The sequence below is a fragment of the Fistularia commersonii genome, chromosome 19 (assembly GCF_037954325.1).
Source record: "Fistularia commersonii isolate RoL2024-O1a breed Wild chromosome 19, RoL_Fcom_v1.0, whole genome shotgun sequence".
Lineage (NCBI taxonomy): Eukaryota > Metazoa > Chordata > Actinopteri > Syngnathiformes > Fistulariidae > Fistularia > Fistularia commersonii.
The window spans coordinates 9,057,459-9,085,004 of record NC_141302.1 but is presented as its reverse complement, the minus strand read 5'-3'; the positions used below and the strand labels follow the sequence as shown (position 1 = coordinate 9,085,004).

Genomic DNA, 27,546 nt, shown 5'->3' with positions numbered 1-27,546 from the left:
TTTGAGAATGTAATTTTCTCATGCCTTGCCAGTAATTAACCTTTACACAATAAGGTATTCGAAGGCCCACAGACACAATTCCAGCTCTATGGTTTGTTTAAAAGACTAGGCTATATGATAGGCTGTGTGTAACAGGGGAATGGAGGAAGGGGCAAAAAAGGAGCCACGAATGGACTTTATCTACAGCATGGAGCCTTTTCTTTTGCATTCTTTGCCTGGTTTTATTCAAAACTGCTGTTTCTTCACTTCTGCTGAATTGGGTTTTGTTCCTGGCTAATTCCAGCCCAGCTCAGTCCGGGGCTCGTGGGAACTGCCGCGATCGCTTACAATCACTTCAGTCAAACACCTGGGAGATAATTGACTGGGCTTCGGTCAGACTTGTTTTTCCCTCCCTCTCTTCTCTCTATGTCTTTCCCCGAGTCTTCTCAATGGAGACAAAGAGCAGGAGCACAAAAAAAGATCAGAATCACTAAATCCATTCCCAGACAAGGAACTGTATAGATGGAGTGGGTGCCAAATTGCCTTGCCCCAGTCTCGGCCAACTGAATACGAAAATGGTTGTAGAACAGTTTTGGTTTGCACATGGCAGTCCCCATGGAGATGTGGTGCTGGAGACCATAACAGGGAAAAAAACAGACAAATCTACACTCTATTTTCAAACTTTGAAAAACGCTTACAGAACATGTTTGCAGATCAACATTTCTTTTCATCCTCTCTGGGCTACATTTCAGACAGAAATTTAACAAAACATTTAAGGTCTTCATGTACCATGCAGGGCTCTCGTCTCCAACATGGTTGTTTATGTATCATAGATTATTCTTTGTTGCCACCGTAAAATTCAGCATTTAAGTATGAACAATTGAATTGTATGCATATGTTCAGATGGCCAGATGAACAAGAACGACTAAAAGATTTTGCAGTGGCTGTGAAGGTATAAACATATGTAGAAAGAATTTATTGCTTAATGTAAGTCAAGCTACTTGTCTGTGGAGGTTGTCAGTCTTCCAGGTCATGGTGAATTCTTGTCATGGCAACTGGACTTGAATTTCTTCACTTGAAGATGTTTCACCCCTCATCCAAGAGGCTTCTTCAGTTCTTCAAGTAAAGAAAATCAATTCCAGGTGCCACGATTAAAAGATTTCAACAAGTCAAGCTAGTCCGTTTTTTAACAGAGAATTGTTTGTTTTAGAGTATTATGCAGTTGTTGCTACATATTTTTGTTATTTTGGAGCTGATCTCAGCAGCCATTGGGCGAGAAGTGGGGTTCTCCCTCACCGTCAATCGATCACATATAGAGACATACAACCATTTACTCCCTCATTCCCACTCCAACACATGGAGAACCTACAAACTCCACACTTCTTGCTGTGAGGCAAAAGCGCTCTTCATTGTTCCTACGTACCACCCAAGTGCAATATTTTGAAATGTAAAATTTAAAAATGCATTAGAACATGGATATTATCATCCAGCCATCTATCCAGCTACCTAGTTATGTTATACAGTATACATATATGTATATATGTATCGTGAATATATATTTTGTGTTTCCATATGATATGGAGTCTGCGCAGCCCAGAGAGTAATACAATATACATATATCGTATGTATATTTCGTGTTTGTATTATTTTCATATGATATGGAGTCTGCACAACCCAGAGAGTAATTTCCATGGTTGAAATACCAGTGTTACCAGTGGTAACTCAGGGCCTCTGCAGACACCCACAATGTCTCTTTAAATGTATTTAACAGTGGATCATAATTGGCCACTTCAATTATTTCACACGACTATCATGCTCAGTGCTCCAAGATTTCTATTTCTACACACATTTCTAATCAGCAGAGATAGCAGACGAACCAATCATTTTTGAATTAGTCCATGGCTGCTCCAGCCATTAAAATCACACTGCTATTAGTCATTATACAGTAGTTAGACTTTATAGTTTCACTGTTAAACATAATCATGTCCTAGTTTCATTATGCAAAGGAAGTATTCATTATGAAACAATAGTGCTGCGTGGTCTTATCAGTGAATGAAACTTACGGAATTCACATTATTGACTTGCTAATCTTATTCAAGGTCATGATCCACTATAAATAAAATCCATAAAAAGGAACCTTGTAAACAACAATGGACTTAGTTGACCTCTTATCTTGCGCTTGATTGCACAGTAGTTCTCATATATACAGAAAATGATTTATCTTCCATAACCATGTGGCCACCTCCTGATGAAAAATTATACTTTAGCAATGAGGTGGTTATATCCTTGGCCTCTTTACTCCAGTCGCCTTTAGGGCAGAGGGTAAATTGAGGATAATTATTATTAGGGTATGGAGATGGCAGCAGCTTTACATACTGTCTCGAATTCTGCCTTACTCCTCAAATGACACGCAATCATACACTGACAGCAGATGTGCTATTTCTTTTTTGTTTTTGTTTTGTTTTTAAGTGAGGAAATCTAGCATGAGTTTTTGATTTCCCTTTTTTTCTGTATTTCCATTTCAGATAAATCTTTTCTTTCCATGTTGTCAAAGTGTCATGTCATAATGGAGCCTCTTGTATCTATTTATGTAATTCCTGACAATGCTGTGTTATGCTGACCATAATGTACCAGGCTTTTCTCTCCCCTGTCTCCTTAAATCTGACCATTTAATCATGCTATTTATTTATCACATGCAAACCAAAAACCTTTACTGTTGACCAATTATGCTGGATGCAGTTCAGCAGAGTACTCTCCTACCTCAATGGTGATTCCCCCAGTATCTTGCAACTCATGCCAGTTGTGCAGAACCAATACACACATTAAAATGAATCATCTCTTTTGCTTTTTGATGGTCTGCACACAATGGCTCAATTCCAAAGACATTTATAAGTGTGAGCCAGACTTAGATCTGAGAGGAAGAAAAAAAAAAAAAAGAAAAGTTGTTGCTATGGGATGGAACGATGCAAGCTATTCTGTCCAAACCCTTTGAGCAATCATCAAAGTCTTAAAGGGTCTGCACATGTGATTTCTCAGTGTTGTAACCTACTCAGGTTGCAGATGAAAGCGTGCTTCAATGGGTTTCTTCTTAGCACTTCTCCTTGAACCTCCTGCTGTTAGATGTTCATACGGTGGTAATACTGATGTCATGTCGTTATCGACTGTCCTGTGCTTTTTATTGCACTCTATGTAACCAACAAGGCACACAAATAACTGAAATAAGCTACCACTATGAAGCTCCAACATCCAGTTTTTTTTTTTTGTCACTGGTGTCAAGTCACACAAATGATCATAGGAATGTAAATACAGTAAGTATGAAAATAAGTATGTACTGTATGTAACAAATACGGAGTGGATATTGTGTCTCTATTGTCCCCGTTTGTAACGGCACAAGGACAGCTGATCTTATTGTTGGGCAACATATTTATAATATGTCATCTCACTGTCTCATACATCACATTTATATATCAGTAAAAAGTTGCCTGCAAAACTTAATTTAATCGAAATTATAGCAGAATTGCATGCATAGGACAGAGATTACCTTAAGCGATAAAAAAAAAACCTAGATTTTATTCGTTCTTGATTAAGCTGGAGAGACACTCGATTCATCGATTTATTTCTGTGTTGGGTATCAGAAAAGGCAATTAGCCATACCTAAGCAGATATTAAGATAACTATATGTAATGAGAATATTTCCAAGATGCTTTTTTTTTATTTTCGGCACACCACCAAGGCCTATTGTAAAATGAAAAATTGATACATCAAAGATTGGTATCTGTTAAGTCCTTTCCCACATTATCTGACAGCAGCAAGATTAAATCAGGACATCTTTCATTTTCTTATAAATATATATATATATATATATATATATATATATATATATATATATATATATGTGTGTGTGTGTGTCTGTGTGTGTGTGTATATATATATATATATATATATATACATGAGTGTGTGATGGTTCTCAAAAATAGCTTTGGCGGCGAGAATTGTTTAACATTTCTGACCCACTGCGCTTGGCTGTGCCTTGTTGAAGCCAAAAGTACCTGTTTTAATTGCTGTGTTTTATAGACTGTACACAAGGCTACTTTACAGTATGCTTAGATTAATGGGAGCATTCAGTGTTAGTGCATTTTTAATGAGAACTGGAGGCTGCCAGACTACTTTTCTATACGATGAGGCACACTTTCCCCTCTGTTTGTATCACTAGCACGATATGTCGTGGCAACCCAGTGCCCACTGGCAAGAATCCAACGTAAAGCCAGGAGACTGCTGGTGTGCCTTGAAAGCACATACCACCCACAAATGATGAGCAAACACAACCTCGTGTGTTTCCTGTTATTTTGTTTTGTTTCTGGTTCTTTTAGGCAAGCCAGCAAGCTTGAACGCTCAGAGATGTAAATACCGTCTCTCACAGAAACACAAATAAACAAACATTCTAGGCGGGAGGTTTGGGTGCTCGGATGGTTTTCTGTTTTTTCGCATTCAAATAATGCACTGCACCTGTTGTCATGGTGCGTGTGCGCACACATACACACAAATATACTAAGCTTATCAAAGAAGAACGAGTTTACAGCCTGATATGTTACAGGATACAGGGTGCGACCCTGATTTACATTTGCATGTGGAGTGCAATGGAACACAGAGAGTATACCGGCAGTCGGCAGAGAAGATAACCCCAAACATTCACTTAAAATTTATGCCAGGATCCCATTCCCTCTCACTGAATTAATGCTTTAATCTCTCTCCCTTTGTTGCATGTGTACTTGGGCTCAATGTGTGTATATTTGTGTGTGTTGGGGGTGGGGGATTATATTTCTCAGCAGCCAGTGTTTTAGAAGTTCTTTTGGAATGAAAGAATTTCACACAGAAGTCCGAAGCCCGAGAAATTGCACCTTTTGCCATTTCAGTCTTTCTTTTCAAAGTCACACCAATGGTCCCCATCAGTTCTGCTGTCTTTGCATTTCTCCTCCACAAAGAAATAGCTAGTATTCTTTAATGGAAGATTACCTTCAAATGCAAGCTTAAAAGATTATGTGCTTTCATATATGTCTTTGGGGTCTATTATTGGATGTCATTTCTTGAACATTGCGTTCTCTCCCTCTCTCGCTCATCTCTCCGTTTCTTGTGGTTGTTCACTCATTTATCCGTGTATCTTTAATTCACTACTTTATCTGTTCGAATAATACTCAATTTAACCTGACTCGTATCGCGCGGCTAAATTCCTTTTATTGCCAGACACCTGTGTCACATCTACAACTTAACATAGTGCATCTTTGATCCCGTGGCTCTCTCTGCATGCAGTACCACCAACATGTCCACTGACGGACTGTATTCATAATTTATTACGTTCTAAAGCGAAAAATCAAACGTATGCTGGAGAATATTAATTTCTTTCCCACTACTGCTGTACCACCTGACTCCTTGCTTTATGAATTATTTTGACTATTGGTAATGATGTCCTGTGTTGGTAGGGCCATTACAGCACAGGAACTTAATTCGCCCATTGTTAATTAATTGCTTCATTCTTTGTGGGAGTAATAAAAATGCTATTAACTAAAATACCTCTATCATTAACCTAACTTTGTTAATATGGGTATCAGTGGGGCTCAATAAACAAAAGCTGTAGTGCCTGCCGCCACACAGGGGTAATTAAAATGCATATCATCAGTTATATTGGATGGAAGTTTGTCAAACACATCACAGTCTTGTTGACAATTCCCTTTCCAAGCAAGACCTCCATAAAACAATTGACACGAAAAGTTTCATCCAAAAGTTTTTTTTTAGCTTTTCACCTCATCATTTATTTTTTCCTAATCATGTGCAAACCTCCTGCTGTTTATCTGCAGTGTGTCTAATGTATACATCCTGTTGTGCAAACTTAATGACTTTTCAGTTAGGTCATAATACTGCATAACTTACGACTTGTCGGAATTTGCTATAGATGAAGGACAGGAATTTCCCAAGCTGCAATAAATGTGTTTGGTCAATAAACCATAAAGCAATTGCAGGGTTATGTATCATCTATCTGAAACAAAACAAACAGAGAATTCTTTACCACAGATAAGGCCTGGCGGTAGCAGAGTTTTCAGAAATGTATCGGAAGATTTTTTTTTTTTTTTTTTCCCGCTTATCAAGTAGTTTTCCATAATATATGATTTATAAACACAACTTAACAGAATTGGCTCCGGCACCTTTGAACCTCAGATGTGTTTTACATGGTCACTTTGATGTAGTATTCAGTGAAAACTAAGGCTCTTTGAAAGCAGCCCTCTTTGGATCTGATACTAAGAAGATGAGCAATTTTTATTTACTACATACAGGAAACAATACAAGTTTCAAGATATTTTCCATACGGAGCAACATCGGAAATGTTTCCCATAGTCTTTACTGATTTTATCATGATGTCAGAGTAATTTCAAACATACTTGTTTCCCAAAGCTGTAAGGCACAAGATAACTATATGGATATAATTTTCCAAAATCTCAACAAACCTCCCAGAAATAGAAATGTATTGCTGAAATCCACTCCATTGTTGCATCAGTGTATTGTGGAGAGGATGAGCAATGCTGTCAAAGAAAATATTGGCTTTTGAGATATCCTCATTTGTTTGTTCCTGAGACAGCGATGAAAGCAATCACTCGCACCCGTAACAGGCCATAAAATTAACATTGCCAGCTTTATGTATCTTAGCGCTGATTGTTTGCGTCCTCTGCTCATCCCCACTATCTCCTTGTGTTTTTTCTGACTTTTTTGCAACCCTCCCCATCTTCATCTTCATCACCTTTTTGGAAAAACTTGTGACAGAGGCGTGAAATTGATGTGATGAAAAAACAACCGGGATATCTCTATGAGCCACTTGCTTTGCTGTTATGGCCCCCCTCGCTCCCCTCAGCGTGGCTCTGGGCTTTCTGTCGCGATTGAGGGCATACTGCAAATTAGCCAGCGGCTATCTAAGGTTACCAGCCAAGTGGATCATTGACCTCACTCCCTGCCAAGCCCAACCCCCTCCAGGATCAAGCCCCACGCCCAATTTTTTGTTTTTTGCTTCCTGTGGCTCAGTATGTTTGAAAGCCTCTCAGAAACATCTAAAATTAATGACATTAATTTTCTACCGCACATCTGTAATAATCCTGAATTTATAGAGGAAGTAATGCGCTTTTGGCATATATATATTGCTGCTTCTAATGTAACATAATTACGACTTACATTTACAGTGACAAAAGGCCGAATACCCTAAAGTTACTTTGAAGTAATGATGCAAACATCTTTGCTAAATCTCACGAGAGATTCCACAGGACATCATCCCAAAACCTTGTTGTGATTTGTCTTTCTTTTATTTATATATTTTTTTCTTTTATTAAAGACTCTTCTTTCACCAGGGAAAAATATAAGGTGCAAGGGCAAATAAGAAAACCCTCCCTTTAGTTATATTCATCCCAGCATCTCCCACATGAGCCATGAAATCAGGCTCTGACTTATCCCGCAGCTTCACGTTTACAAGGAGAGATAAGGGCAGTTCAGACCTATTGTTGCAGCCAGTGTGACCCTAAACATGAAAGGGCATCTTGGCCATCTCCTATTGTGTGCACCTACAGTATATATTGGGCTGAATAAAGCAATCCTTTGTATGAAGTGAAAAGAGAAGGGACTCTTAATTAAACAAGCCAGAAAATAGGGGACTTCTGCATGCATAAATGAATGCTTAAGAAAGTAACTGTGTCATCCTGGATGTGGATAAATGAATAAGATGCTGAATGCAGGCAGCGGTAAGTGAGTTAGCATGTAAATAAATGAATAAGTTACCAAATTAGTCTTAAAGTGCATTAGCATGTAAATAAATGAATAAGTGAGTGAATTACAATGTGAAGGAGATTGCAGAGTGAATAAAGACATTTAAAGACCGAGGGTGTCAGCAGTGCAAAAAAAGTGATATTTCTGTTTAAAGCCTCTGAGTGCACGGTCACTCGAGCTCCGCTTGTTGCTGGGCGGCGCAACGAGTACATCTGGCTCATGCATGTCATATTTCCTCATGTACAGATGACATGCCAATTACTCCTTAATTACACGCGTCATCTGGACCAAAGTGCCCAGTGCCTTTGCTGATTAATCCTGTTTATTGAGGCAGTGATGAGAGTCCCAGTGGACACAGAGCACCACAAAACCTGCAGCTTGGAATTATTGGAGGGACAAAGCTGGACAGACAAGATAGTCAGGGCAAAGGGTTACTGATTGAATGACCATTCGGCAGTTAATCTTTCCCTGGATTTCCGCTACCTATGATCAGATGGTCATGAAAATAAATGACAGTTTGACTTTTCAACAGTGGAAATGGCTTGAGGCATGGCAAAAAAAAAGGTTTGGATTTTCGTCAAAGACTTTCTTGCCGAAAACACTATCATAGCGGGCTTACAAGCAAAAGCCTTTATTTTTGTTCACTACAACAAACTTTAGGCTCACACTCTGTTTCTAGTTGTTTCGCTGCCAAGTTATTTGTCCAGTTCAATTGAAATGTTTAACTGCACATGATTAAACTAATTTTACACATGTCAAAGCCTTCAACTTTCACTTGAAAACTGCATCTCATAATCCCTTTATCTTTCTCTTTTGTATTGCTAACAAGGGAGAAGGTGCATTTTCAATACAAGTTAATTTTAAATATATGGTTATCATCTGGGGGGCAAGAAGGTCATGTTGTCAGTGGAATGAACTCTGCATGCCTGCATGTTTTGTATGTGTGTTTATGTATGTGTGGGTGTGTGTGTGTGTGTGTGTGCGTGTGTGTGTGTTAGAAGGAAGATCTCAGACTGTGACCGGAATATACAAGGGGAGGGGCCTTGTGGTCGCCATTAGATCAACTCTGAGATAGTGAACATGGTTGGAGCATCACTGGGGTCAGTCCCAGCAAAGGTGACATCAAGATGCTTTATCTTTAGATGAGTGATAGGACAGCATAGCAAAGTGGTTGCCAGGCTCCCCTCACTCTGACCCTTTGTTACAGTCCATACTTCCTGTCTCCAATTGCTCATTCTTGTACTTAGCTTCCATCTTCCATCCTCTCTTTCCATATCTGCCTCTAATTCATGTCCTGTCTTTGTCCAACTCTTTCAATCAGTGGCTTGCTCCCTCTTGCTTTTGTTATTCCCTGTCACACTCTCTTTCAGCATTAGCTCCATCTCCATCCATCTGCTTCTTTTGTCTCTGCTCTTTTTCACTGGGATGTCTTTGCAAAAATGGGTATTGACTTTGCCTTCTCTTTCTTCCTATCCCTGCTCTGCTTTGCCCTTTTTTTTTCATCACCGCACACTTCAGCAGTGCATGCTCTCTTTCGCAGGTGATGTGTGGAGAAGTAAAAATGCACCCTCAAAGGGGAAAAAAAGGTGATGATACAATCACTTTTATTGTGCCATAAGGATTTTTTTCAAGCTTGTGGTTGTACATCCCATATGCAGGCTGTATGAAAGAATTGCAATTCACATGTTTTTTTTTTCTTTTTTCATTGCCGCTTCCCCTTTCTTTTCATTGCTCAAAAATTAGGGAGAAGTCTGGATTCGGGGGTGTAATATTTCTGCTTATGTTTCCATGACACAAGAGTAAAAGGGAGGGGGAGAATCCAGTCGTGCTGCCCCAGAAATTTATACCTGAGTGTCACCAAACCCTCCCCTCTCCCATGGTGCTGTTTTAAAGTGGAGTTCCACAAGGTACAATGCTCTCCAGCTGACCTAATTCTTCGCTGGCTCTCATCCAGTGCTAAGAGTACACAAGGACTTCACTATCAAGGTATCCAGCCCTGCCTCTATTAATTTTAGAAATCCTGCAACATCTGTTGTGTTTTGGGTCTCCTTGTAACTCACCGGAGGTTTTCACACTTGGCAAATATGATGCATCTAAATTTTCCCTCAAGCTAATCACGGGATCTCTATAATGTATTTTTCACATTGCAGTGCTCATTTTGTTCTCCACTTGATTACAGCACGAGTAGTGTTACTTTAACACTCCATTGCATCTGATTAATCTTCGTCTTTTCCTTTCGGCTGCTGCCCTCAGCGATCACCAGAGCAAATCATCTAACCCCATCCTCTGCATCCTCTTCTCTCACACACACTAACTCCATGTCCTCTTTTACCTCAGCGTCCTTCTACCCCTAAAAACACGATCCATCCTCTGCGCATGGCCCAACCGTTTCAGTTTGCCATCTGTGAACATCCAACATGTGTTGTCCCTCTGAAAGATTCATTCCTTATCCTGTCCATCCTTGCCACCCTTCAGGAGAACCTCAAGATTTCCATCTCTGCTCCCCCCAGCTCTGACTCCTGTGTATTGCACCTGATAAATACGTTACTTGAAAAACCTACAGAATAATCACAAAAATTAGCAGGTATTCACTTGGTAATTTAGGAGAAAAGACATAGATATATCTCCTGCACATCATTCGTATATTTACGTCACCAAGCATGTGGCAACTGCTGGAATCTTGCAGTAATTTCAAAGTTTGGTTTTGTAGCATTTTTTAGCGCAGGCGTGCTTGTTTGTGTGTGTGTGTGTATGTGTGTGTGTGTGTGGGCACGTGTGTGTGTGCGTGTGTGCGTGTTTGCAACCCAAACCCTCATGGTTCATAAATTTTAATATTCCTAGTGAGTGCTATATCCAAGCAAAACACAAAGTGCCTCACAAGTACCTGCCCATAGCACTAGTTTAGCACAGTTCTCCACCAAGACGCATTACGTACTAGAGTCACAGCTCACCCTCTTCCTGCTGCTACTATTTTCCACATGTATGTTGCATGACTTACCGGTGATTTTAAACAACGCAATAACAACCTGCTGTAACAGGCCCCCATGTTACTATGAAATGATTTTTCAGTGGTGGGAGCTGGTGGGATGAACGCTTTTCCCCCATCTTTTCTAAAATAGAGCTGGAGTCAGGAGGAAAGGGTGGAATCATCCTGTGTTGTGCCCCAGGCTCCTTTTTGTGTTTACCAGCCTCTGCATGGGACTGATGCTATTTTCAGTTCCAAGACTGAGCCATGGTTAACTGGCCCTAGCCTCTTTATGCCATTTGCCTCAATAATGTGGGCCGGAGTCTCTGCGGGAAAAGTAGCCACCATTCTGAGAGAGGCTAAATGACACAGTGGAGTTCATTGATGGAAAGGAATTACAAGCTTGCACGCAGGGCAGCAAGGCATCGGGTTCTATGAAGGACACATGAAAGGGAGTTGACGTAAAATCTTCACAGGAGGAGTACATAAAAACTGACTGTATGTCAAATCTAGCATTATTTGTTGCATCACACTGTATATTTTGTTACCCATAATGTCAGAGTGAGGAAGAAGCATATAGCTCTGTGTGAAGTATATGTATCTCACGAGAAGTGAAGAGAGATAACGCTTCCCCCTATTGTCAGACATTTGAGGACTGTCAGACGAGAGTTAGCTTCGTCTGATCATCTGACCCTGAAGAAACCAACGCAGAGTGGGGAAAGAAAAATTAATATCACAGCATAATCAACTAAGGTGTCTCATGCACAGCCATGAGAGAGGCATGAAGCTGTTGTATGCAATAAATGGATAAATGTAGCACTCTTCTTCTCCTCCCCCACAATTAATTTGTATTAATCCCTTCACTGTGTATCAAAACGGCCAGATGCTAGGATAGATTCTGTTGGGAGCAATGGCATGCAGCGAAGTGATATGAATCACCCCCACACACACTTTGCATCAGGGCCCTCTCAGAGGGATGGCAACGCAATTTATGAAAAAGAGGAAACAAGGCACAGGCCCAAGTATGGATAGAGTGTCAAACTAGCTCTGCGGGGGTTAAAACAAGTAGAATAAAAGTCTTCATATAAACATGTAACCTTCATTTCCTGCATGGAATCAAAAGAGTCAACTCCAACAGAAATGTTGACATCAGATTTAATCTAAGACCAAAAATGCAAATGATAGCCTCTGCACCATGAGTCGTGCCATGTTGAATATTCAAACAAAGATAATTATCTGTGGATTAGCCCATTTTGTCTTTGAGACTTCCACCTGTCAGACGACTACTGCGAGACAATGTTTAATCATTAAGACCTTTAGCTTTCTGTGAACTGCCAGCGGCTCCTTAAAAAAACATAGAACGAAGCTATTCTCGCTCAAAGGAAGAAAAAGTCTCTTGTCTGAATTGGGGTTTTTCTTGAAATAAACCAGCAATCATTTTAACCAGACTGAAGGTAATTTTTACTGCTCAGTTTTGAAGTCCAGTCCCTGTGGTATGTAGCTGGTATTATTAAAAGCTTCAAAGTGCTTTTGAGAAGTCAGGTCCATCATATGAAGACAAGCTATGCCTCAAATGGGTGTGAACAACTTTTCACACTCCATCCTATAGAATTACCCTGACTGCCTCACTTGAGATAGGGTATCTATAAGAGTAGCTAAATGTGAGGACAGTGTGAAAGCAGGACCTAAGGCCATTTTAGGATATGGATGATTGTTTACACACCAGTGATAACCCTAATATCTCATCTGATGTTCACAACAAAGCATCACCTTTTTCACATTCAGCAGCAGTCTATGACAATGTCTCATTACTTGCTCATTCATTATTCGCCACCTCCAAAAAAACTGAAAGAAAAGAAATTTCAAACACTTTGGTATCTCAAATATTACCTGCACTTCAATGAGGATGCAGAGCCTTCCTTTTATTTTGTCATAATTTTTAATCTCTGCTCTTGCATACATAGATAACCAGCTTCTCGTAAGAGTCTTTGCAGAAAAGGAATCAAAGGCCATTCAAGAAAGGAAATCATAACATTATATCTATATTTAGCTTCCGTTGTCTTAATTAGCATGAAGAGTACAATCAGATAAGCTCTGAGACTATGACTCACATGCCGCCTCAGAAGAGGGAAATATATATCATGCCCCAGCATACAGTATTTACCTTGCCAATTTCCATTCTATCCTTTTTTTCAGGGGGGGTGCGTTACATTTATTCTCAAGTTTGGAAGAATCTGACCGATAAGGCCACATGGAAACGGGGATGTTTTAACACTTTTCCTGGTCACAGTGGGACTGCAGAGTCTGTGCCGCAGTCGCAAAGCCAGATAGCATCAAGCTCCACGTCACTCCCGTGTTGCCTCTATATTATCGTCTGTGTGATACTGGTCCATCTGGGCTCTGTGAGGTCACTGCACACACCACCTGCTCTGATCAGGCCCCGGCGCTGCTACTAGGTGGCATCTTTGGGCTCTCGTGGAGAGGCAGATGTATAGATTTTGTGGTGCACATGCCCTCCAATGCCCATAAGCAAACACACACACACACACACACACACACACACACACACACACACACACACACACACACACACACACACACACACACACACAATTGATGTCTTACTGCACCCACAAGGCATACACTGGCATGCTCCCTCACAATCTGTACATTTCCACATCCTGAACCTTTTTACAGGTTTCTGTGTTGTTTTGAGTTCAACGAGTCTTACTAGATGTGGTTCACTAATTTGGGGACGCGATTGCTATTGGCATGCTCTTGTGGACGTAATAGGTATTAAATAGTAAAAATGAATATATTCCACAGGGTGACATTCTTATTCCGAGAATAATCGTCACATCTTATTTGGGTTTAATGTGACTGAGCAGGATAGAAAGTGTCAATGTGTGTGTTTGTTTGTTTGCTTGTTTTTATCAACTTATTTTCAGTAAACCCAATTCCTTTGGTACAGGACAACATTTTGCAAAGAAATCCCTAATGTGGTTTTGTACTGAAAAAGAATTCCACACCAGCACATGCATCAGAGAAGCCACTTTGTTTGCAATGTCCACAAAGCGTTTGTTTTTATTTAACTTTGGTAGTGTTGCCTATACACACTCTGTTGATACTATATACAGGGTTGATACTGCCACCTGTCCTTTTATTGCTCCTGAATGGACAAAGAATTACTTTCCAAAAGGTAGAATTTACCAGTAGTGATACGTTGCACAGAAAGCATGTGTATCTGGAGTCACATTTGAATGGATTTGGATTTGAATGAAGTGAAAAACAGTTGAAATAAAGCAGCCTCTGTAATATCACCACTGATATGTCGAGACATCTTGGTTATGCACTCACGTTATCAATGAACATATTAACGTTATGTGAGCAGTCTCCTTGTTCAAGTTTCTTCAGGGTGAAATGTTTCTGCCAGCAAAGCTGGCATGCTGAGCTGTACCAATGGATTCTTTTTTTTTTTTTTTTTTGTTTTTTTTCTTCTGTTAGGAAAGGCCTATGATTTTCTTTGAAATGAACAGAGAGGGAGATCACCAACAACATTATCTTGACTACTTAAACTTTATTAATATTATGTGTAGCAGGAGTAGGAGAATTGGATTTATTGTCTTGAATGTAGCTTCAATTCATCCTTTAAAAAATCCCAAATACAAAAAGCACTCAGACATTTCTTATAAATCAGCTCTCGCTTGGAACAATGTCCGAAAAATTAAGATAATTTATCCAGCAAGCATTTTGATAAAGCTCCCCCCCCCAGAAACACACACACACACACACATATATATATATATATATATATATATATATATATATATAACCAGCAATCAGAGGATATATCTATATATATACACACACACACACACACACATATATATATATATATATATATATATATATATATATATAAAATTTAATTTAATTTAATTTATATGATTTTATTCGGCGGTGGCGCACTTGCATTGCCGCCCGATATCCGATATGGTGTTTTTATTAAAAAAAAAATAAAATAAATGAAAAAAATAAATAAATAATATGCGAGAATACAGAAATAAAACCCGCTGGTTTGACGATGGGCATTTTTTGCAGTGCAGAGACTGTTTTTTTACTCCATGCGTGGCCAGACCCCGCCTGCTCCGTGCGCGTCACAGGCGAGTAGAGTGGACGCGGAGTCACTCCCCTGCCTACTTTTAATAGCTTTGTCATGTGATGGAAAGCAGTTGTAAGACAGGTGCCCTCGGTTCATTCTCGGCGAGGGGCAGCAGTTGCCTGTGTGAGAGCGAGTGGGACGCGTGTGTGGATTTCTTTTTTACTTGCTTTCTTTCCTTTTTTTCTTTTTTTTTTCTTTTTTTTTCTTTTCGGACCGTCATTCAGTGGCTGGATGGCGTGGGACAGGTGTAACCAGGACTCGGTGTGGAGAGAATTAGAGGTGAGCGCGTCTAAAAAAAGACCCAAACAAAACAAACAAAAAAAACAGAAAAAAAATCCGACTTCTTCCGTCTCTTCTAGCCTGTTGGACTGTGTTTTTCCCTGGAACGATGGACCACACAGACTGCTCTTTCCCTCTAAGTCTGCTGCACCGGTGCCGGTGATGGCAGTGGCATGCCGGTGTCGTGCGTGTCTGGACGCAGTTAAGGATGCGGGGGATATTATACACCACGGGAATATATGACAAGTGGTGGGCGCTTGCGGAGTATTCCTGTACAGATGTAGTTGTTTTCATACGTGCACAGACCCACCGTTTGCCCTTCGCAGGATATCTGCTGGGTCTCTGCTTTGCAAGCTGGCGGATCTCTTTCCATCCGCGGGGACTGTACGCGCACCGGTGCCTAAATGGCTGAAATGTTTCGAAGTCAGGTATTTTTTCGTTGACGCATGAAATCCTCTGACGATCGCAGTTTCCCCTCTCTCTCTCTCTACCCACCCACATCCATGTGTTGAGCAAGTTATTTTTCCAAGGCAAGAGCAAAGGTTGTCCATACCGAGGTACCGCTATTTGGCTTTGCGCAGGAGCATCATAATACAAACGGTCGGTGTGCCAACAAGGCGGCGGGAGGTTTCGCACACCCAGGGAGAGAAACCGCATCCTCTTCCACTTTCACGTTCGTCCTCGCCGCCGCTGCACTTGCTCGTTTGGGCGATCGGCTCCCCTTCGACTTTCAATCGATCGTTTTTTTTTTTTACTTCATTAACACCTCAGTGAAAGAGAATGCCGGTAAACACGCTTGTCAAAATGTAGGTTACCTCGCCTCTCCGAATTGAGCTCTCTACCTGCCGGGACTTACTGGCGTCCACTCATCTGCATGCAAGAGCCCAGTGATGCCTCAGAGAGGGTTCCCCCGGCGAGCATATGCGATGTGACTGCAGTTCGCCTGCAAAACACGTCATAACTGACACAGAATATAGATATTGCATTTGGTTTCATTGTAGTTGGTTTGTTCATACTAGATCATGAAAAATCCTTTTCATTCGAATGGTCGTTTTCACTTAAATCGCCGAGGTTTTCAAGACGCTGCGTTTGTATTGGCCACGAATGTTGTGTTTTCTTGACGCCGATCTTTTATTGTACAAATTCTACAAACGTTAAAATCTCGCTTTTGCCAGAAGAGAATTGTTGCTTGGAATCCCAGTCTTTCCTAATACGTTCCCCCACCGGCAGGTGCTTTTCAGTGCAATGCGTGCGTAAATCACCGGAACTCCCCCGTGTGCGCCTAGAACGGCCGGCCAGCTGCGCTATTTCATCACTTCACCCCAAGAATCCCATACAATAACTGCGCACCGGACGCGCAGCTTCCGACCCCCCCCCCCCCCCGCACACACACACACACACACACACACTCCCCACCCCCCGACTCCCCCTTCCTGACATCCCAACCTTTGCAGTTTCCTCTCCATGCCGCGCCTGTCAGCCGGGATCAACCCGGAGGTGAGCCTGAGACGCGGTGATCCCGTCCCCGCTCGCTCCTTGTCTGTGCGCCGTTACAGATCTGTGTCATGCCTCTGCGAGGCATCGCGTGTTCACGTTGGTGCGATTCCGAGGATAGATAAACTGTGACACCGAGTCGAGGCGTTTTTTTTTTTCTCCCCTACTTGGCACGGGGATCCGTTTCCCCAAGCCGTGACCTAAGCCGAACTCGCCGCTCATCACTCCTCTGTCTAGGGGCCAAATACCTCCAGGCTTCGCCCAAAGAAATCTACCTTCTCTGTGTCTCAAGGCTTCATGTCTCCTCGGCGTTTCAAGGCGCCCAGGAATCGCCCGTTGTGCTGTCAACAACTACGCAGAGACCACACGGCGGCCAAAGAGTGTGTGTGTGTGTGTGTGTGGGTGGGGGGGGAGGCTTTGCGTGGCTCAGCTTTACATGTGCGCAGTCAAAGTGTAAACACGCCCTGTAATGTAGACTGACTGGAGCGCTCAAAGTTTTCTCACCTTGCCTGGAACCAGACCTGAACCCTTGTTTCAATTCCATATCTTTTCCCCGTGTTTTTCAAATCAGATGCAAACACGCTCGGTCGTCACGAATGCTGGATATCGAGGCAAAAAACAAATTCCACATGACAGCATACATCAATTTGCTTTGATTTTTAAATCACACTTGAAATCAGCTGGGCCCTGTGGAGTTCTTGTGTGCGTGTTCTCCCCCTTTCCGCCACCAAAACCCCGCTGGACTCCCAGTCCGGACCCCCCTCAGTCACAGCCTTGACAGAGCTCATGATTTAGTTAGTGTGAAGGTTGAAGGGGTTGGGGGAGCGGTTACATACAGTACACATTGGCTGCATGACATGAAGGTGGCTGTGAATAACTGAATGTCATCAGAGAGGCAGCATTTAGTAGGACCAAGGCCAACACGGATGCAGTTTGCCAGAACAGATGATGGGAGAACACAGTGTGCTGTTGTAGAAACACTTTGCAGGTCTGCATGTTGTTGTGTAAAGTGAGCCGATCTGCAGCCATTAAGAAAAGTCTGTGATGGCAGGCAACGTAATGAGGACATAGATTGCACTGCGTGAGAGCAAAGACCCAATTTATATGTTAATAATGGCAACATTTTGCTTTAAAAAAATGGTTGAAATTCCGTCCCGATGATACGTTTGAGATAAACGCGATGTACGGCTTGCATGGGATTTGCCGCTGACCGCCATCATTTTCTTCTTGCAGTGTGCTGCCTTGGTTGGTGAAGACCAGCCCCTCTGCCCAGACCTCCCCGAACTAGACCTCTCAGAGCTGGATGTCAGTGACTTAGATGCAGACAGTTTCCTGGGTGGCCTCAAATGGTACAATGACCAATCAGAGATCATTTCCACTCAGTATGGCAACGAGACATCCAATCTTTTTGAGGTAAGTGCAGATCGCATTCTTCGCAGTATATATATGATTTATGAAAATTTGCTTATTTGTTAGAATTCTCTGATACGGTGTTTCTTCGCATTACGGAAGAGAGCTTTCTAGATGTGGTTCGGTGGAGTCAGAGTGACCTGGTATTATCATGTGGCCGAGCAAGCACTACGTATCTCCTTCTGAATGTGAGCCAAAAAAATGTATAACCACTACCGGTTTACAAACATGTTTTTATATCGCTTCAATGTGCAAAACAGGGAGATAATATGTAGCGTGATAAGCCCAGTAGGAACTTTGTCCTCGTGTTTGGATCCTGACCGTGGTAGGCTTCCTTATCAAAACTGTGAGCATTTATTTCAGCTGAGAGTCAGAAATGCGGCGCACATCTGAAAGCGGACGTAAACTCTGGACTTGGCGGGTGTATTGTAAAATCCTTTTCAAAGGTTGGTGTGTAAAACTGTAATCTTAGCTTTCTCCCCTTTGTCTCTGCCTCCTCCCATCCGTCCCGTTCCTTTGGATCCTCTGCTTCTGTTCTAACAGTGGTACAGGCCGAGTCCAAGTTCACAGAGGGTGATGATCTGACCAGGCCATAAAGCCATCAGTCTTGGGACTGAGTTCTAGCCCCCAGTTCATTATAAGCCTTTATCAGTGCCAGAGATAGACAAGAAAGACTGAGATTGGATGCTTTAGCCTTGCCTCAGGAGGAAAAAACCCTGTTTGAGAAGGCAGCGTGTGTGTGTGTTTGTGTGTGTGTGTGTATGCGCCCGTCCCTTTGTCATGTAGTCATGTTTTCAGTGCCTCTAGTGTGTGTTTATTTCCACAGTGGTCTTGCAGGCAACTGCAGATAACTGTCGAAATTCTTTTGACGTTAAACCTCCCTTCTCTACCGACCACTTTTTTCAGTCTCTTTAAATCAACACACACACAATCTTTGCAGATCTACACAACACACACTCATAAACACGCAAACAAAAGCACAGGAGTTGGGAGCCCCGGAACAAGCTGGTTTGGCTGTGGCTTTTTTCCTATTTGAGAGTGATATGGTTTACAACCACCAAGTGGCTCTGGGGTGATTAAAAATACCGATGACTGTGTGTGTGTGTGTGTGTGTGTGCGTGTGTGTGTGTGTGCGCGTGTGTGTGTGTTCGTGTGTGTTCGTGTGTGTTCGGAACTTAGCACCTACTGAGGACCCTGAAGCTCTGAGTAAGATGGTGGGTGTGACTTCCAAAATGGGAATCAGTTTGCATTTGTGTGCCTGCACATGCACATGCCTCCACAAACCAGTGCACATGTTTGTATCCAAACAGAGTTTTTACAATGCAGTTATTAGGGGGTGTTTTCACACTCTAAATAAGCCTGGAGCTATATTATAACACTGGGTGTATGTAAGGGCTTTCTAATCAAGCTGAGGGTTTCAAGGAAGTAATACAGTTCCCTGACCAACGTTTTCTCATTTTCTTTTTTTTCCATCTTTGGAAAGTTTCAAGTCACTATATGAAGTGCTCAGTTCATCAGACAGCAGGACCCGGCTAATCCTTTTTAATCTGACAGGGGAAAGTTTGAAGCTCAGTAAGGATCAGAAGGCTGGGGCTGCAGCTGTATTTCCTGCACCCCCCAGTTGGCCTCCACACAAGGCAGAGGAGCATCCAATCAAATGTTAAAAAGTCATAGAGTATGTTAATAAATGACCAGGCTTTAGTCCCATGATTGGATTTTTTTTCTTTACTTACTTTACTTATCTTTTTTTCTTTGTTTCATATAAAAAAATCTATGTTTTGCAATGAATAGGGTTTTGCTATCATGTGAAAGAGATGGGTGCAGCTGCTACACCTATGCCTACATTTTAATTGTCTCCATCAGAACATGTGCTCTCCGGAAGGTCGAGCTTTCATAAGTTAGTCACCAGTTTAAATGATTTGCAGCTTAGACCAAAAGGTAAAACACCCACCTTTTTTTTTTTTTTTTCCTTCATCGGACCTCTCCTTTAGATGACAGCCTTGTGACACACCGGGCAGGTTATAAACTGTGTCGAGGACCGGAAGTATTGTACGGAAAGTCACGTTATTCATTAAGGGGACAATGGTAATAACTAGCATCCTGTGTGAGTGTATGAATGCAAATAAGTCCATGTTTCTGTCTGTGTATGTGTTTGTCCTTTCTCTGTAAGCAGCATATGGCCTCAGATCACAAGCTGTCCCCTGTCTGGCCTTTTGCTTCAATCCCTGCCACTGTCCCGACTGTCCCTGACACAAAACGTGGAGAGTGATACCCCCACCGCCCCCCGCCCCCACCCTCTTGTAACACACACATAACAGCTATGGCTTCTGGCACAGTGTGTTTGACACCTCTTCAAAATGGGCTGGCTGTGAATGTCCACAGTCTATTTTGGGCTGCAGTTGTTAAGGGGTGGTTACTCCAATAAGTTCCCAATGTACTGCGGGAGATAAAGGCGCAGAAGTCTGACCTAATGTCCACAAGTCTCTGCTCGGATTTCATCTGAGCCTTGACACAATAGCAAGTTTCTTATGAAGTTCTAATTGATGCTGTTCTTGGACATAGCCTGGTCCCATCACAGTTCTGCGTCTATAATTGCGCAATGTGAGCCCGTCTTTGCATTTAAGCAGGGAAATCAGTGAGACTTTCCCCTCTGACACAATGTCATTACTTTACCTCTCTTTTTGGCAAGCACAAATGTTGGATGGTGACAGATGGAATAAAAGGACAAGGACATATAGAAAAGTGAAAACAAAAGGAGGTGCAAAGATAGAAGGGAAAGGCCAACAGATGACAAGGAAGACGGATATGTGGACAGATGGGTAGAGAAAAAAAGAAATAAACACATTGACTGGGAAAGGCTTGGATTCATGCCAGCCCAAATCAAAGCCCATGGATTGGAAGTAAAAGGTTGTGGGCTTTGCAGGTAGCAAAATAAGATGTCGAGGCTTAAAGCATTACTTGGATATTTTACATGGACACACCGGGTGTGTGCATGCGTGCACGCTGTGTGAGAGCTCTGTCAGTCTGGCATTTTTTTTATATTGCTCCTACAGGATCCCATGTTTGAAGGCACCAGACTTCAAAAGGCATTATAGTGCTTTGTCTTGCTTGTTTATGCCTTTTTCAACAGATGCTCTGGTGCTTACTCTTAAGTAAAGGGAGATTAGATCGATTGGGTCATCTTATAAAGCTTTGAACAAATATGTGATAAAGTGTTTATCTAAGGCTGCAAACGTGAATAAGCATAGAATAGCTCACATAGTCAGGGACAGGCACTCCTGTGAGCTGAGCCAGGAGCGTACACAAAGTGGTAGCGCTCTAATACAAGGATTGTCACACACAAGCGCATACACACATGCAGACAGCAGAGACCCTTATTGTTCCTGCTTCTACACCCTGCTGAATACCGTTTGCCTTTATTTTGCAAATTTATGCTGACATTTGAGAATATACCACACACCCCAGTTCGCCGCTCTAGCAAAGGGTGTATGAATTATCATATTCCCCTGTATAATATTATTTTCTCAAGTGTATCTTATTAGAAAACACTATACCTTCCTCATTTTGGGTTCTCTTCAGTTTTTTTTTTTTTTCTATGCTGAGACATTGTTTGCTCTGTCTGATGGAAGAAATCCTACATTACTGTCGAACTGTAGGCGACCCATGCCTTCAGACCGGCAGCCATGCTTTTTCAAGATACACAAATGAGATGGCGCACAGACAAGTAGGCTCAGACAAATAGTAGAGATGCAGACAAAGGGTTTCCAAGCCTGTGTCATCTTGGAGCATCTGTCAGATCCACTCCACAGCAAGACCTCTCAACCCGCCGCATCGCAACACTGAGGGCCCTGCTCTCTGCCATCCTTTCTCTCTGCCTTCCTTTCCTCTGTCTCTCTCCCTCCCAAGGCAAAAGAATTTGTTCCTGGCTGATGGGAAGTTGAAGCTGCAGTGGCTAAACAAATATATTCTGGCCTTCAACAGTCACTTCTGAATAGAAAAGCTGGAAGGAGGATAGGGAAAAAATAAATAGATAGGGAATAAATAGATAGGGAGAGGGGTGGTGGATACGGCCAGAAAAATAGCCCCTTCAGGGAATGTTTGGAAAAAGAGAAAGGGAACATCTTTTGATTTGGTCGTGGCCTCCCTCTCTCTCTCTCTCTCTCTCTCTCTCTCTCTCTCTCTCTCTCCCTTTCTCTCTCTCACTCTCTCTCTCATGCACACACCCCACGGTCCCAGTCGGCTGTTGCTGATTGAGGCATGGTTTGGTGTTCCTGCCCAGCTGATCCTCAGCCTCCAGTGGATACCCATCTCATCACACTAGTGTATACGGGTGTGAGTGTTTGTGCAATGGTGTGTGTGTGTGTGTGTATGTGTGTATGTGTGTATGTGTGTGTGTGTAATTGAGACACCCTATACAAAGATCAGATAGTGGCCTTTTCTGGCTAGACACAACACTTTCATCGCTTTCAGTTTTGTGTGTGTATCGGGTGGGAATAACTATTTTTAGTACCTGGGGTAATCTCCACTAAGAGCCTTTCAGGGCTGTTTCACTTTAACCTGGCCAAAACACTAAGCCAATAATCCAACCCCCCCAGACTCATACGCTTTCACCCTCACACACACAGCTACATTGCAAAGATGCCACATGATAAGACCAACATTCTTCTGTATTATTTAACAGTGCACATTTTTCAGGTGGCGGAAGGTATAAACACAGCTTTCCTCGAGTGCTTTTATTTTCCTCTCCCTTTTTGTAAGGGAGATGAAAGTTAGAGTTAAGAAATTGTATTTTCATTCAGATTAAGTGAGGTGATCAGAGATTGACAGTGTTCTTGAAAGCAAAGAGTTGAAAGTGACAACCAGCAGGGGGAAAAAAGAATGAAAGACAAAAAAGGGAATCAGCAACAGAGCGATCGGAGGGGGAGTTGAGCTGAGCTGAGCTGACTTGAGCTGAGCTGAGTTGAGTTGTGCGTGCGTGCGTGCAAGCGGGTGTGTGAGTGTGTGTTGACAGCAGATCCGACAAAAGCACCTGCACTGGCCAGCATTTGATCTCTGGTATATTCTGTCAATAATTTCCTACAGAGCACTCAATAATATTTTATTTTTTCTGGAAAATAATATTTTCCCAAGGCCAAATATTAATTGAAAGTAGAGAGGAAAAAGTGAATTTATCAATATTCAAATAGAAAGACCTGATAGGTATTAAACAGTAATTTAATACCTTTCCAGTTGAAAGTTTTTTTATTCTTGGATGTTTCCTGATGAACCCAGCAATGACCTCACAATGTAAACTCCTACCAAACACCACCTCTCAGTAACCAGGCTATGGATTTTTGAAGCACAGCTTCAATCAACTGATAAGTCCACTAATTTTCCCATATCTATAAGGTAAATTTAAACTCTGTATTTGAGTTTTTAGTTTTTTTATATATTTTTTTATATTTTTATATATTTTTTAGATATTTTGTATATATATATATATATTTTATTTTATTTTTTTTTTTTTATTTATTTTTTTTTTTTTTTATTGTGTCACAAAACTATGACAGCTGCTAGCTCTTTTTGTGTTCAGACTTTCTGTTCAAAAGTCAAAAAGTAATGTGTCCATCCAGGTGCTGATAACCCACCTTGACTATTGCAGAGCAATTTAATGCAATTTGATTAAATTCCTGCTGATTATACCCTTTCCCGTTGAATCTTACAAGGTATGATGGTTATTTTGACATCTGCATCAAAGTGAAACTGGATGCTAGCAAAGCATTTTATAAAATTTGATAATAACCAATCACATTTTGGTTCTGTAAATTGTGGACTGTTTTGCTGCACACATGAAGAACCAGCTTTTCCTGACCATGACTTTATTTTGTTATGCTTTGTTGTCCATGCAGAAAAAAAAAAATCCTCTATTCTAAGTAAGCTTTATGATGTGCTCTGCCTGCTTAGAGCGCTAGCTTACTTCCCCCTGAAGCATTTAAGTCTACACAGGACTCAAATAGTTCAAGAGGCTCTCCAAGGCTCTGCTGATGCATGAGTGAGTGGATGCTTGGATGACTCACTTGCTGCCCAATCAGTAGCTTCTCAGCCTAAACTTAAAGCAGAAGCTTTTACTGACACGCGGTCACTGCTGACAGAAATCCCCTCCCCGTCCGCCCCTTTCTTGCTTCAAGACAAAAACAGTGATATATATACACACTGCTGTAATTCTTTTTCAACAGTTATGTGCTCTAGATGTTATCCGATTCAATTCAGTCCTTTTTAGTTGCACGTTTAAAAACAACAATGTTGGCAAAAATGCTGTACAGTGAAGGTAAAATAATCACTGGTGTGATTTTTTTTGGTAGTATGGTATGTATGTGAAGTTCAAATATCTGTCAATAAATGACAATAAATGTGGGGGCCCATATAATTTGTAAACTACCAGGCTATGTTCAGTTGTGTATTTGAAAGAGGTGGTTTTGTCCTCGTACCATTTTTTCAGTCTTTAATTTGTAATACTGATGAAATACACTGATCGGAACTCCCCTGGTGGTTCATGGTATTCAGAATAGGTTCCATTGTCTATGAAATAGTGTTCCCGAGATATTAGAAGACGTTCAGTCGTACCCAAAATGGTTCAAGTAAGCGTAACAAATAACAATGTCCATGCTGCCCTGTGGCTGTTTCTATATAGCTTTGAGCCGAGCTCTATAATGACTTGATGGGCAGATTATGGAGTGATTTGAAGGGTTGGACACTTGTCATCAAGTGGTGAGCAGCCATAGATCATTCTGTATTTGGCAGACATTCCCCAGCCTCGTACTGTGTGCAGGTGTGGCGCTCGTGTTTAGCTAAATGCAAGTTTCAAAACGGGAGGCTATCAAAACCAAAGGCAACATGATCAGTATTCCACAGAGAAAAGATCCCAGATTAAGATGAAATGCAGCTCGACATTCGATGTTGACGGTACAAAGAAACGTCTGAGAGCTTTCATGCCCTGCTCATCCTTTCTCACTTTCCCTGTCTCACGTCACAGAGTTTGGATTGTATTGAATCGCGTACACAATCTCTTTGATGTTGTTTTATTTCTTTACTTGTGAAGATAGGTGCATCCCCGCTTGCATAACATACAAGGGCTTATTAAGTCCTCTGTGTTTGACCACCGTCACCAAATGTGCTGCCTATACACGCACTTAGAAGTGTGCAAAAAAAAGCCTACTCAGATAACATGCTCACAATGTCACAAGGGACTGCATGGCGGTCTCCTACCTGGATCCAGGAGCAACAAGGCACCCACTTGCACACAGAGAAGTCAAGGTAAAAGGTAATGCGTTTATTTAGTAATCAGCAAATAGCTTTTATCCAGTGGGTAAGTGGTAAGCCTGTGAGGCCTTGATAAGATCGTTTGCTTTCAGGTGTTTCCCTGTCACACCGCGTATGGCATTGAGTGCAAATTGAATAGGGTGACCTTTTTCGCTGCAGAATCAAATTGACTGCATTTTCTCCAAAAGATTGTGCCATTTCAATTACCATAAATTTGTGATCTTGTTTCCCCAGCCAAATGTGAAAATAACAAAAAAATGGAGAATATGACAGTGACACAGAAGCATGCCTATTGAAACGCAGTAGAGGACAGTACGTTGTCCACTATACCCTCGCTGTCCTTCCTTTGGCATATTTCCGAGGAAGACATTACCGCAACAAATGAAACACCACAAAGTCTTAATGGGCTCAGCAGGGCCTGAAAGGTCAGGTGCTGCATTTGTATCAATGTGTGTGTGTACTCCTTAGTGCACGGAGAGTGTCAGCAGCTCAGTTCTTTGTGTGAGAAACAATAGTTGTGGCACATTCTGCTCAACTTGTAGGTCTATGTAGACATCTAAAGCATGGTGGCTGGTCTTTGTAGAATTGTTTAAAGGTAAAGGAATGCTACGGCTAGGATTTTTCATATTTCGTTAACTTGAAAGGTATTGATATTGAGCTTTTCTGTCTTGCTCTCTGTCTTTCACTATTTCTTCTTGTCTTCCTCTATCACACAATCAAGCATAGAATTGTGTGTTTGAGAAAAATGCTTGCTTAGTGGTGCACATTCTGACCTAGCAGCTAAAATAAATACCTATTTGCATGCTATTATAGAAAAACAAAACAAAAATAAAAAAAACAAGGGAAGAACTATTCCTTATCCCATCTCTGCATCTACAGTAATTGAATATTCCTTATTTTGATGCTCAAAAATCTCTTGTTTTTCCTTCCCCCTTTCCTGCTGTGCCCATCAGAGCATGTCAGAGTCAAAGCAATCACAGCAATCACGATTTTCTTCTGCTGAAGCCCATTGGATAGTAGATTGGGGGGAGAAAAAAAGTGTCCAATCATTATTATGGTTTGTGACTTCATGGTGTTAAACCATCTGTTTGACAACTGGAAAAGGAAAACAACAGTTGGAGTAGGAAAAGCTCCACCCAGGCACACCCAACCACTTTTTGATGCGTTTGGTTGTTTGGGAACATTGATTCATAAATATCATGGTTTGGATTTTGTTAAAAATATTTGCTGTACATGCACGTGATGAGTTTCTGTGTTGTACATTGATGTACACACCGGAGGTGCTGTGGAACTTCTTGAAACCAATAAAAAGCTTTCCGTTCATTTTTGGTTTTGAGCGTCATATTAACCTTAGTTAGGCAAAACAGGCCAGATGAATCTTCACAGGATTGTGACAGGTTTAGCTATTCACATTCAGGTCAGAACTTGTACCGATTACAAGCAACAGAGGGGTTACTGCTGGTCAAAGGACTTTTTCCAAAGAGAACTAGAAAGAACATCACTGCTAACATCCCTAGGGTGCATGTCTCCATTGGATCTGGCCTGTGTCAGGAAGTGTTACAACACTTTTCTTTCTCTCTGTCACACTCTCTGTCTATCTGTCTCTCTCTTTCTCTCTCACTCTGTCTCTCTCTTGCTCTTTCTCTCTCGTACACGCAGACATCTCCTCACTTTCTCTTTTCCTCTGTTTTCCCATCAGCTCATCTGATAGTGTTCTAACAGTCTCAAATGGTTCCCAGGAGATACATCATCCCTGTGCTCACACACACACACACACACACATACACACACACACACATCCTGGTCTTCATTGATGGGTCAAACCATTTCCTCACTGATGTATTACTCCAATGGCCTTCTAAAGCAAGACAGACATCTGGCATATAAACACTCAGCATGCGTCTACATTGGCAGTTACCTTTTCATTCGCATTGCTCTCTTAATTTTAAATGAAGGCAACGGAGTGAATTTCAATTTCACCAAAGGAACAATTGGAAAGTTTTGGAGCTTGGATTGCATTTTTTTTGGTCTTAAACATTTTACCTGGCATCTGTCTTACAGAATGATTTATTTTGGAGAATGTACATCAAATGTTTAATTGACTTTGCAAACAAAGACAACAGGCGAAAGTCTGTTGCTGTGTGTTTCAGACTTTAACCTC

General features: G+C 41.6%; 1 protein-coding gene across 9 annotated transcripts in view; it reads left to right on the top strand.

Moving 5' to 3' along the window:
* The window catches only part of ppargc1a (peroxisome proliferator-activated receptor gamma, coactivator 1 alpha), a 292,516-nt gene that overhangs the window by 240,759 nt on the left and 24,211 nt on the right, over positions 1-27,546 (top strand). For 4 of the 9 annotated variants that reach the window (XM_086165973.1, XM_086165968.1, XM_086165972.1 and 1 more), the window contains exons 1-2: positions 15,011-15,182; positions 17,910-18,089. In XM_086165973.1, coding sequence (XP_086022099.1) covers positions 15,135-15,182; positions 17,910-18,089 — 228 coding nt within the window. In that variant the 5' untranslated portion in view covers positions 15,011-15,134. Of the gene's footprint in view, positions 1-15,010; positions 15,183-15,262; positions 15,611-16,629; positions 16,680-17,909; positions 18,090-27,546 lie in introns of those variants that run through there. The other 5 variants (XM_086165971.1, XM_086165970.1, XM_086165966.1 and 2 more) reach the window with 3 other exon arrangements.